This window comes from Peromyscus eremicus, chromosome 19 (genome assembly GCF_949786415.1).
Source record: "Peromyscus eremicus chromosome 19, PerEre_H2_v1, whole genome shotgun sequence".
Taxonomy (NCBI): Eukaryota; Metazoa; Chordata; class Mammalia; order Rodentia; family Cricetidae; genus Peromyscus; species Peromyscus eremicus.
Window position 1 is genome coordinate 28,609,963 of NC_081435.1, and position 12,575 is coordinate 28,622,537.

The 12,575-nt window shown below is 38.0% G+C and overlaps 1 protein-coding gene across 1 annotated transcript in view; it reads right to left on the bottom strand.

Moving 5' to 3' along the window:
- Nr3c1 (nuclear receptor subfamily 3 group C member 1) overlaps positions 1–12,575 on the bottom strand; it is a 101,334-nt gene that overhangs the window by 20,022 nt on the left and 68,737 nt on the right. Inside the window, exons 3-5 of the mRNA XM_059246563.1 lie at positions 8,263–8,426; positions 4,054–4,170; positions 766–1,041 (exon numbers count right to left, since the gene is read on the bottom strand). Of these exons, the coding sequence (XP_059102546.1) occupies positions 766–1,041; positions 4,054–4,170; positions 8,263–8,426 (557 nt within the window). The remainder of the gene's footprint in view (positions 1–765; positions 1,042–4,053; positions 4,171–8,262; positions 8,427–12,575) is intronic.

The window sequence follows — 12,575 nt, forward strand, 5'->3', positions numbered from 1 at the left end:
TCTTACTCTGCCTGTGTGTGTAGCCATAAGCTTGCCAATCCCCTCTATCTGTAAAGTCAGGACTGATGCTTAACACTGACTTCTACTACACCAAAATTCCAACATGAAACTTTTGTTTAAAAATGGCTTAGAATTAGATGGAAATTTATATTCACATGTGGCGTTTCATTTAATAAAAAGCAAAAATGATTTTGTGTTAGTAAATTTTGACAAATTCAACACACCTACTGTTTATCAATTTCAAAAACAAACAAAATGAATGGAATTCCTAAATGTTCTCTTCCAGGTGTCAGAGTGAATGGAATTTGAGTTAATTCTGGTAATAGATGATCCTATCTAAAATGAAATGCTATGGGTGACCTGAAAATCAAGGAATAGTGTCTGTGGTTTACTATGGTCTCTCATTTGTCCTTATGAGTAAGAGAAGCAATAGTTGCTGTGAGATTAGGATGATACACAACCTAAAGAGCCCTAGAGCAGCTTTATTTTTGGGGGGTGCTGCAGATTGACCCCAGGGTCTTGTGCATGGTAAGCAAATGGCACACCACTGAGTTGTATACGAAGCCCAACCCAGAATGTTGCTTTTGTTTACAAGAAAATACCAAGGTTCATACTCTAGCTCTGCCGTTCTTTGTGTCTTACCTGGTGTTGCCAAATGGCATACCACTGAGTTAGTTATATACCAAGCCCAACCCAGAATGCTGCTTTTGTTTACAGGAAAATACCAAGGTTCACACTCTAGCTCTGCCGTTCTTTGTGTCTCACCTGGTATTGCCTTTGCCCATTTCACCGCTGCAATCACCTGGCGCCCACCTAACATGTTGAGTGAGGACATGATTCTCCAAGCTGAGTCTGGAACAGTGCTGTCATATCCTGCATATAACACCTCAGGTTCAATCACCTCCAGCAGTGATATCAGGGTTGGGGTAAGTTGTGGTAATGTTGCAGGAACTACTGTTTTGTTAGGATTTTCAGAAGTGTCTTGTGAAACTCCTGTAGTGGCTTGCTGAATCCCTTTAATTTTTTTCTTTGTTTTTCGGGCTGTGGATATTGAGAAAAAAAATTAGAAATGTCTTGAATCAACTTTGTAGCCCAAACATTCCAATTACAAGAAGTGTTTAATTTCTGAAATTATTATTGAAAAAAGTAAACGATTTTAAATTTTTTGGTATGTGTGGTAGTTTGAATGTAATTGACCCCATAATCTCATAGGGAGTGGCACTATTAGGAGGTGTGGCTTTGAGATCTTTTGCTTAAACTTCGTTCAGTGGCTCAGTGTCACAGTCGACTTGCCTGCAAGGTGTACAACTCTCAGCTACTACTCCAGCACTGTGTCTGCCACAAGCAGCCATGCTCCTTGTCAAAATGATAATGGACTGAACCTCTGAAACTGTAAGCGAGCCAATAAAATAAAATGTTTTCTTTATAAGAGCTGTTATGGTCATGGTGTCTCTTCACAGCAATAGGAACCTTAAGATATTATGTATATGTGAATGAATGTTTGTGCATGCACATGCGTGAGTGTGGTGTATGTATGCATGCATGTGTGGGAGCATACACCTGTGTATTTGCTCAAGGCCAGGGGAAGAAGTTGGATGTCCAACCCTCTTACTCCCCACCTTATTCTTTTGGAGGTAGGCTCTCTCATTGAACTTGGAGATAGGCTAGCAGCCAGTAAGCCCAGCTACCCTCTGGTAGCCACCCCATCTCTCAAAGTGCTGGGGTTAATAGGCACGGGAGTAGCCATGCCTGGCTTTTTATGTGGGCACTGGAATCCACACCTGGGTCTCCATGCTTGCCTAGCAAGTGATCTTCCCCACTGAGCCCTCTCTCCAGCTTCAGAATTCTTTTATTAGTAATTATGGTGACATGGCATGGGAAGGGAAGATTTTTTGTGGAAGGGAAAGATCCATAGAAGTTCACTCCTATCATTTGTTTCCCCTGAAAGTCAGCCAGCAGTTCACTGTTTGCCTTAAACTTCTGATCCTCCACCTCCTAAGTGCTAGGTTGTATTGTTTTTCTTCTCATTTTTTAATTCTTCCAGAATTAAATATTAAAATATTTTGATCATATTTACTCCTTTTTCTAACTCCTCCCAGATCTATACCCTCTTCCCAACTCTGTTCTCACCTATTTTTTTTAAACCCATAAGGTACAATTTGTGCTGCCCATTTGCTCTTGGATGTGTGGCCTTCCACTGGAGTGGGGTGACCTAGCAGGGCCACACTCACTAGCTGTTTAGCTAGGGTGTGGGACTCTCTGTCTATTCCCCTTCTCCATGCTGGGCTCTGGGCTGGCTTGAGCTTGCCCAGGTCTTGTGCCGCTGTCCTAACGCCATGGCTGGACTACAGTTTCCTATAGTCGTCCACTGCCTGGGACTCTAACAGTCTTTCCACCCTCTCTCTACAATGATCCCTGAGCCTTCGGAGGAGGAGGAGGTTTGCTATAGATGTCCCATCTAAGACTGAGCATTTTGCATTGAATACAAACAGCATACATTTGAATTCTCTTTTGTAACCTTTGTAGTTTCAAGAAAGTAGACAACCGTTATTGTATGTAAAGAAATGTTTAATGTGTTAGTACTTGGCTGTCAATTTTAAACAATCTAGATGGACTTAAAGCTCTAGGGATGGTCTGGGGAATTCGGATTCTATATTTAGCAACACTCTATGGAAAGCAGCACTGGGAGTCTCTTCTATGAAAAGAATGAAATGAATACCATTCTCTCAATAGCAGCATCTTTTATTCAAATTTTAGCCTTTTTTTTTTTTTTTTTTGGTTTTTCGAGACAGGGTTTCTCTCTGTAGCTTTGCGCCTTTTCCTGGAACTCAATTGGTAGCCCAGGCTGGCCTCGAACTCACAGAGATCCGCCTGGCTCTGCCTCCCGAGTGCTGGGATTAAAGGCGTGCGCCACCATCGCCCGGCTAGCCTTTTTAAAAGGTTTCTTTTTCTTTTTAATTATGTATATGCACTTATCTCTGTGTGGGGTATGCATACTTGACTGCATGTCAGATACCCTGGAACTGAGTTATAGGCAGTTGTGAGTTGTCAAATGTGGGTACTGGGAAGTGAACTTGGTTCCTCTGCCATTGATCCATTTCTCCAACCGAAGACTAGTCTTTGTAAAATACAAATATGACCATGTCTCTGCCATTATTGTTTATTTAATTCCTACTCATTGTCTATATTTACAATTCAGTGCTACTTTTTCCTGGATGACTTCTCTGAGCTTCCCTATTAGTCCTATAGCATTATTCCTTTTGTGGCATGCCACACAATTTTGTGATTGATTTTGTGCCTAAATACAAAGTAAGCTACTCAAACTCAGGCACTGAATTTGTATTCTCTTTATACTTGTTGAGTACTTCCTAAGTGAAGTACCATAATAACAATAAACACTAAAATGAGTTAGTAAGAATGCTGATTTCAGAGAGCTACAGCATAATCCCAAACTTTTCCAGAGGAAAGTTTTTAAATGAGATTAAGTGTTGATTATATAACTTGTTATATAAACAGGGATATCAAATTCTAACTTACACGTAGTTTTAGTTTTCTTTTGTACTTAAACCACAAGCCCATCCACTAATTATTTTTTTTTGCCGAGTTGTAATAGAACATATTTTTCAAGTAAAAGGTGTATTTTTTTAAATGCAAAAGAAAGAGAGAAACATGAAACAGATCTCATACACAATACTTTTCCAACCTTAGGGAATGGTTTTGAGTTTTAAAAAAGGAGTAAGAAGGATGAAAACAAAGTTGCTTCGAGTTATGTAATTTTCAGTATTATGTAATTTATTTAATATACACTTTAGCTGTCCTAAATTCAGTGTATATAACACAATTTATGTGATAAATTAACACATAAATGATAGGATCATGGAAAAAATCTAAAATGTTTTACACTATATTTCATTGAACATAATATAACATGATGCTAATTAAGCATATATAAACTGAGTTCACTGAATGATTCCATCTGCTTGCTTATATAAAAAGGAAAGAGATCAATTTTCATGTGACAGCTAGATAGTTCCTTCTAGGTATTTTCATTACCTTCAAGGTTCATTCCTGCTTGAAGACATTTTCGATAGCGACATGCTGGGCAGTTTTTTCTTCGAATTTTATCAATGATGCAATCATTTCTTCCAGCACAAAGATAATTGTGCTGTCCTAAGAGAGATAAAAAGGGGCACTGTTAAAATTCCACAGATCTGTAAGGATTTTTTGTTATGAAGAGCCTAGTTTCTTTGTTTTTATTTTGAGCAGAATATGATCAAGATAAAAGTCACCGATTAAGGAAAGCACTGAAATAGGAAGGTAACACAGAATGCTTGTCTACATGAATTACAGTGTTGAGAGGACTTGTTCTGGTCAACAAATTTAAAAGTTAATGCAAACAAGTTTTACTGCAGTGTTTCATATATATGTGTACAAATCATAAATATACTTTAAGATTAAGAGGCAGAACTGTATCCTATAAACCCCCTGGTGCCAAAAGTCAGCACTTTAAAAAACTGCTTTGTATAGTTCTTCTAACAGTTATAGATGGTGTCTGTAATAATTGTTTTATTATTAATTCTGACCTATTGTTGAAGCGACTAGAGAGAAAGCAGGCTTAAAAATGTTTGGGAATCCCTAAGGAAAAAAATGACTTTAATTCAGCAGTCAACATTATACCTTCACATGTAGGTATAACGTGTTCGTCCCAATTTTAAACAAAGTGAAACGTTACAAATTGCCAGTAACTGGTCACATAAATCACAAACTTGGCAAACTTACAAAGACTATTTAAAAAGCTTTTAGGACATAAGGATGTTTAGAGTCACTTGTGGCCTCAAATACTGACTTAAAGAGTGCTAGTATCTAAATTTTCTGGTACCCAGTATTAAAGAACAGCCGTTCTCTCTTGTTAAAAAATTTCAAAGACATTAAAAAGGAAAAGACTAAAAGTGTTTTCCATCTCCCACATGCACATTCTCCTTGTCTTGTTTTAATCTGAGTATTCAGTGTTGATGAAAACAATTGAAAGATCCATTTGCTCGGGGAAAAAGTAGAAGTTTCCTACACAAGACTTGATTGTTTATATAGATATATCAATAATTAACATTCCGTGTTACTTATACTAGATGAGATGGCAAGGCATTGAGAAATGAAGGTCATTTCTCAAGAATAAATCATATTTAAAGAAACGAGTAAGAATTATAATGATCAGCTTACCAGGCTGAATATGAGCTAGCCCTGGTTTCTAAGAAGAGGCTTCTTTTTCTTTGATGCCTAGGGCAACCTAAGACTTGGATTAAAAAATATTTATTTTTCCTGATATGATAAATCATGATGCTCTTTTAAAAATGAGTACAAGGTTAACTATATCAGTTCAATCTTTTGGGAAGCTGAGGCTACAAGGTTGACTAATAGTTACACATCTAGCTTTATTTCAGGGCTATACTTCCATGCCAAATATCTGTGCTCTTTCAAATCCTTTCTGTATTCTGTAAGCTTCCTGGCGGCTTGGACACAAAATGGAAGAACTAACCCAATAAAATCCTATTATATGGGACTGAAGAGAAGGCTCCACAGTTAAGAGCACTTGCTGCTCTTTCAGAGGACCTGGGTTCATTTCCCAGCATCCACATGGCAGCAGCTCACAACTGTAACTCCAGTTCCTGGGAATCAGATGCCTTCTGGCCTCTGCGGGTACCAGGCACGTACATGGTGTTCATGCAGGCAAACACTCATATACATAAAATAAAACTAAATCCTTTTTAAAAATCCCATCAGCAAAAGGAGAAACAACAGATTGCATCCACAGCTAAGCGCTAAAATTTCACCCCCTAGGAACATCCCCACATCACTGTCTCACAGAATATCCCCACATTAGTGTCCTGCAGTTACTGGGAAAAAATTACTTACAAAGTAGAAGAAATTCAGTGTTTGTTCCATGTCCAACTAAAGGATTCAGCTATTCATATTATGCTGATACTGATTTCTTTGCTCAGGGTGGAGTATAACTGAGAATCTTCACTATAGTCTCAGGTTATCATAATAGTATGATGTTCAACTAGTTGATTCCTCCCTTATTATAAAACAAGGGATTGGAGCTAGTGTTAATATTTCACAAGGAATGGCCATGCACTACTAATAGTAATTTAACAACCATCCTTTTAAGACAGGTATCTGGAGTTCCTGTTTCCTGCCACCTGGTAAATTTCCTTTGAACTTCTCAATGTCCAGTAAGGAGCCTTCAGATCATCCAAAGCCTCTTATTACTTCTGGTACTGGTACTTTGGGCTAAAATCTACTTTTAGCATGTGACTGTGGCTTGCCATTAATGATAGGTGGAACAGTCAGACTAACAGATAGCCAGTGTATCTGTCTCCTGGTACAGAGTAGTGCAGTCCCTTCCCGTATCATACCAGGGCTGGCTTCTGTGACCGGTAAAATATTTCATAGACCAAACTGGGATGGGAAGTGGGAACACAACCAAGAGCATGCAGAACACGCAGACTACCAACTGTCCTGGGATAAACATAAAGTAATACGGTCATCTTAAACTTCGATTGCTCTTCTCAGCAGCAGTGTAGTCTAGTGGGGCATGTGTCAGTGGGATGCCAAAAACTGTCTGTGGAAACATTAACTTTTTGGAGTTTGTTCTCTTATGAAGGGTTGAAAAATATGTAAATCTTAGAGATAATGATGCAGATGATGCAGTGCTCAACACCCCAGAAGTTACTCAGTGCATGGTAGTGATTAGTTAAATGTCTTGTGATTACTTTTATTTCATCATCTACCTACATTATAAAGTGGCAGTGTCAAGGGCTTGTCATATGTGTCTTTGAGAGTCAGTGTCCTGAGACAAAGACCTTACTTACTTGGAGACCACTCTGTTGGAACCCCAGCTTTGCCACTTCAACGCTTCCAACCGACATAATCCTAAGAGGATCTAAGTGCTCACAGGGCCATAACTGATTTGGTGTGTGTACTTCACACATGGAAAGTGGAGTCATTGATACCTGTCCACCTTATATTCTACAATATAGTTATAGACACTGGGGGTAAAATGAACCCAAGAAAAAGGAACTGGCAGGGCATAGGAGCATATGGAAAGGAATGGAGTACTCCTAGGGTCTTAAAAAAAATAGAAAATATCTACTCTCTATACATCTTATATAAATAACAAATGTTTAAAACTTACTCAGATTTATGTTTGGGTATTTATAATGCCAATATGGGGGCTAAGTATAATTTCTAGTATGTGTTAAAAAGATGATATTAAATATATAATATACCTGTCTTTTAAAAAAGAAATGCTACAAACTATGTATAGGGATTTTACAAATCTAGATAAAAATTTGAGTTAGAGTACCAAAATTGATGGAATTTTAAAGCTGGGAAGTGCCTTTTCTTACTAATCGTGGAATCGAGCCACTATGCTCTGCTGAAATAATTAAATGATAAACAGTTTTTTAAAATAGTGTAGCTAATACTAATTTTTACCTAAAAATAAGTGAACAAGTTAATTTTAAGTAAGAATTAAGAACAGTGGACTGTAATGGTATATTTCAGAGGTAAATTTGGCTTTATTTTCTGGTTGACTTCCATTAAGATGCTTTTAGGTAGGGTATATAAAATATCTCTAATACCAATCTTTCCCCCTGGGGTGTGCACCCACCAGCACATGGTCACCCTGAATCATATTTACAGTGCAATTACCTTCAAGACTACCTCTGTGTGATAGCCTCTGTACTTGGAATTGTTAATTCAGCCTTTACTCAAGTGGACTGTGACCTCTCTGAGGGCAGATCAGGTCTTAATGGTATTTGTAGTACTCAACATGACTTCCTATTCAGCAGGGAAAATGAAAGAAAAGAATGCTGTTCCTCCCAGTTCTGGTGTCACCCATTTCTGTCTGACTGGTGGAGCTGGTAGCTTTGAAACCAACTTGGTTGTAGGGAATGAAAACCCACCGTTCTCAGACTGTCCCGACTTAGCAAACTGTCAGTTCACATAGCAGTATTCCTTACAATGTCTTCTTTAGTTCTTTCTCAGACTGGACTTCTATCAATTTATTCTAGTTCTGCTCCGTCCTCCTTTCCCTTCCTCTTCCCAATGGAGCCTTACGAGCCGCCATGCTTACCCCTAAATTGATGTCTCTAGCCTTGGTGGACTTTGCATACAATGAGCAGTTCAAAATTTACTGTGAGAAATAGAAACAAAATAAAGCAAAAATGAAACAAAAATGAAACTCTTCAAAACACACACTACCTTCCACTGCTCTTTTGAAGAATACTTTACAACTCCCACAGGTTAACACCCCATAATGACATCCGGAAGCTTCATCAGAGCACACCAGGCAGAGTTTGGGAGGTGGTCCCGCTGCTGTTGAGGAGCTAGACGGAGGAGAGCTTACATCTGGTCTCATTCCAGGGCTAAATTAGGAAGAGGAGAAACAGTGTGAGTTAGGATTGTCACGCGATGAAAGGAATGTCAGAATGTATTTGTTTTCCCTTTTCATTCCATGTTAGTATGTTTACAATGAATCTAACAAGCACCAGAATACCCTATCTAAATATATTTGAACATATTATTTTTCTATATAAAATATGAAATTCAGGAGCTGGCAAGATTGCTCAGTGGTTAAGATCTACCTGCCCAGCAGACATAAGGACCCGAGTTCAAATCTCTACCACCTTTATGCAAAACAGGGCATAACTGTGCATGCCTATAATCCCAGCACTGGGGAACAGAGTTAGGTAGCTATGAAGGGCTCCCAAGACAGCCAGCCTAACAGAAACAGTAAGGTTCCCAATCAATGAGAGACCCTGTCTCAGGGCAGAAAGGTAGAGAGTCACAGAAGATACAGACTCTAGGAACTGCTCTGGTCTCTACATACCTGCATACTCCCATGCATGTAAAACATAAACATACAACAGTAATCAAAAAATAAAATATGAAGTGCAATAGCAAAATCTTTTTGTGGCTCCTAAACAGAATGATGTTGTAGTTCACTTAGAATATAATTGCTATTTAAATATAATAATATGCATTATTTTCTACCATTAAAAATCAAGAAAGACTTTCTACCACGCCCCTCCCCCCCAAATTCCTTCTATCTCTTTAATTGCTTAGGACACCAATCTTTTTTCCTCATAATTTTAAGATCTCACATTAATTAAGAACCATATCATTCTATCCATGCTCTCTAGTATAGAAAAAAGTTACATACCAGCTCATAAATTGATCCTAGCTGAAACAACAGTTTCTTATGCCTTGGAAAAGATTATTCCAGAAACCTTATTGTATACATTGGAAAAAACCTCTAATTTTCAACTCGGAGAATAACCATCCTGCTCTCTCTCAATCAAAATGCCCTAAGGCAAGCAGTGTCAAGTATGAGTCTGACGCTCTGACCAGACCCCTCTTTCCATTTTGCAAACTTCTTACTACCACAGAATGTGTAGTGCTTATTAGTTTAAAGTTCTTAAACTTTCAATAAGAATAATGGATGTTTATCTTATTTCTTATCAAGCGGTGATGATGGTTTTCAATATTGAATTGTCCTAAGGAACTCTTACCACACATGCTGACTCTGGAACTAAAATTATACACATACACACACACACACACACACACACACACACACACATACACACACGTACGTATGTATGTATGTATGTATGTAGCTAACTAAAAAGAATCTCCAGCTTCCTGCTTCAAATTACACTGCCTGTTCCTTACTTATCTTCTTATGTGCTCTCAAACAGGCTTTCAGAAATATGGGCAGTATCAACTTGTTGGGTATAGAACTCTTCATGTTGAAGTATGTTGTTTATAACTTACATAAGACAGTTCACAAACATAAACACACACTCTCTCTGAACTTTGCTCACTTTATTCCCTAAGAGATAGCATTTTGGAATAAGCTGGAGTGGATGTGGATTGTCTCTTCATCCTTTATGCATGCTTTTATTTCAGCCCAGGACAGTACTAAATCTCAAGTGCAAAAAATTTCTTGAGTTTGTTCGATTAGTTAGAAATAACAAGTAAATATCTTTCTGTTGCTAAATTTCCTTAGGAATGAACATTAAAAAGTAGTAACTGTAGGTGGGAGTTGTTACTTATCCCTCTAATCCTAATACTCAGGAGGCTGAAACAGAAAGACTGCTACACATTTGAGCCCAGTCAGGGATCTTCCAGTTCTGGGAAACCCTGTGAGACCCTGTCTCAAGAAACAAACAAACAAAAAATGTGCTGTAATTCTAGTAAGTCAGTCATTAAACCCAAGGTTCACCCTAAATTTAATCTTCAAATGAAGCTTTCTGCATTTAGCCAACTGTCTGTTTACCTAGCGGCTTAATCAATAGGGCAGCATTCCCACCATTTAGTTCTGGGAATAGGCTCAAGGGTTTCACATTGTTCTCTGAGCACTGTCAATAGACTTTCTGCTTGTTTCCATATCACAAGGTATTGATTCCTTGCTAGATTTGGGCAAGTGGACTGACTGCATACTACTGAGCCTCTAATAGAAGAGAAGCTCCTGAAATGACTGATGTGGTTGGGCATACCCTCTGGTTAATGCAGACTTGTAAAGCTGCTGCTCTGGGCCAGAGTTCCCCATTGGAGTAGGAAGGTCCTGGGATGAGCACAGAGTGTAGCAATGTGCTAAGGGAGCAAAACTCCCTAGCTTCTGTTCTGAAGATGCTCCTATTCCTGCTCAGCCAATCTCTTCTCAACTGACATCTATTTTTAGGGAGCAGCAAGTTGCTTGTATATTTAGTTTATGGAAAATGAGCACATTGTTCAAAGATTTTTAAGGTCAATCCTATAGAGTTTCCTTTACCAGTTTTATATATGGTATTCACATATGTATAAAATGTATGTATATATTTGAATTTTAAACAGTATTTTGTAGTACATCATGGTTTTAAGGACACTGCCATGAAGAGAATCTCATTTAGCCTATCAATAACCTTGTGATAAGATGTCACCATCCCTAGGTGAGGTCATGAAAAGAGTGGTATGTAGTTGATGAGGGAGAATACTGATTTGTTTCAGATCTCAGCAGTCCCACTTGAGAGCCTGTATAGCTTTCAGAAGGTGTCTACTACTTTGAGCTTTAGTTTTCTCATCTGTAAGCTGAGAAGCATCACCCGTGAATATGTTCTGAAACCAAAATAACATGTTAGAACTCTAGTGTATAGTTCATCCTTGCAGCAAGGAATTGAAGCATACATGTTCATTATTTTCTTAAGGAAAACAGAAGACTTAAGTCTAAAGTCTAGTACAGTGTCTCCAAATTATCACACAGAATGTAGAATATATGAAAAACATGTTCAGACTACTCAAATATGATTAACAGATGGGAAAATCGAGTGAAGAATCTAGAACCCAACACAGGCTTGGGGAATCATCTGGACTACATCAGATAAAAACTCAGTACATAGAAAGCTGCAAGTCACAGACATTAGTGTGGGAAAAAAAGTCAGCTTTTATTACATAGAAGGGAACTGATTGGGCTACACTGGCCATCTTTACATAGAAGGGAACTGATTGGGCTACACTGGCCATCTTTGTAAGAAACAGATGAATACAGCTGAAAATGTTATTTGTATGATATTGCTGAAAGGGCTAGGGGTCAACAAAATGGCTAGATCCCCAAGGAAAATAACAGATATCTTCTAATAAAAAGCTATGGCAGAAACTAAAGTTATATTGTAGTAACTGTGTATTTCATCTGCTTTTTCTTATGGCTACTATCAAATGCTAATAGCGTAAGTATGCTGTGGAACAATCTTTGTACACTGTAAATATTTATTACTCTCATTGGTTAATAAAGAGCTGATTGACATATAGGTAGGCAGGAAGAGATTGGGACAAGAGAGCCAAACTAGGAGGATGCTGGGAAGAAGGGTGGAGTCTGAGAGTCGCAAGCCAAATGTGAAAGAAGCAACATAGGAAGTTCATAGATGAGGTAAACAAGCCTTGGGGTAGCACATAGATTAATAGAAATGGGTTAATTTAAGTTCTAAGAGCTAGCTAAAAACAAGCCCAAGCTATTGGCCAAGCATTTATAATTAATAAGTCTCTGTGTGGTTATTTGGGGAGTGGCTGTAGGGACAGAAAAGTCCACCTACACAAGTATTTGTATCTTTCTATTTTGTCACATATTAAAAGGTACATGTGTTGATATTTACATAATTAACAATTTTTCGCTTTCTCAAGGATGCTCAGTGGACTTGACCTTTTTTAACTATGAGGTAATAGTGAATATGATGATGAATATATGTTAAGTTCATAAGTGCAAATATCACACAAAAATATTCTGGTAGGGTCTTGGAGACTCCCATGGGTGCTTAGAATACACTGTGAGAATTTGCTGTCATGGAGAACATGGGATGATAACACGATAGCTTGGTAATAATTTAGTATCTTTAAATTCTCAATTGTTCCATTTCTAAATGGGAAATAAATGAACTGAAAAAAAAACGGTATTATATACTAAACTAGAGGCTTTTCTCTAAAGGATAAGGAGATATTAAACTTTTACAAACTCAAGTGTGGTGGTTGGCTTTACCTTC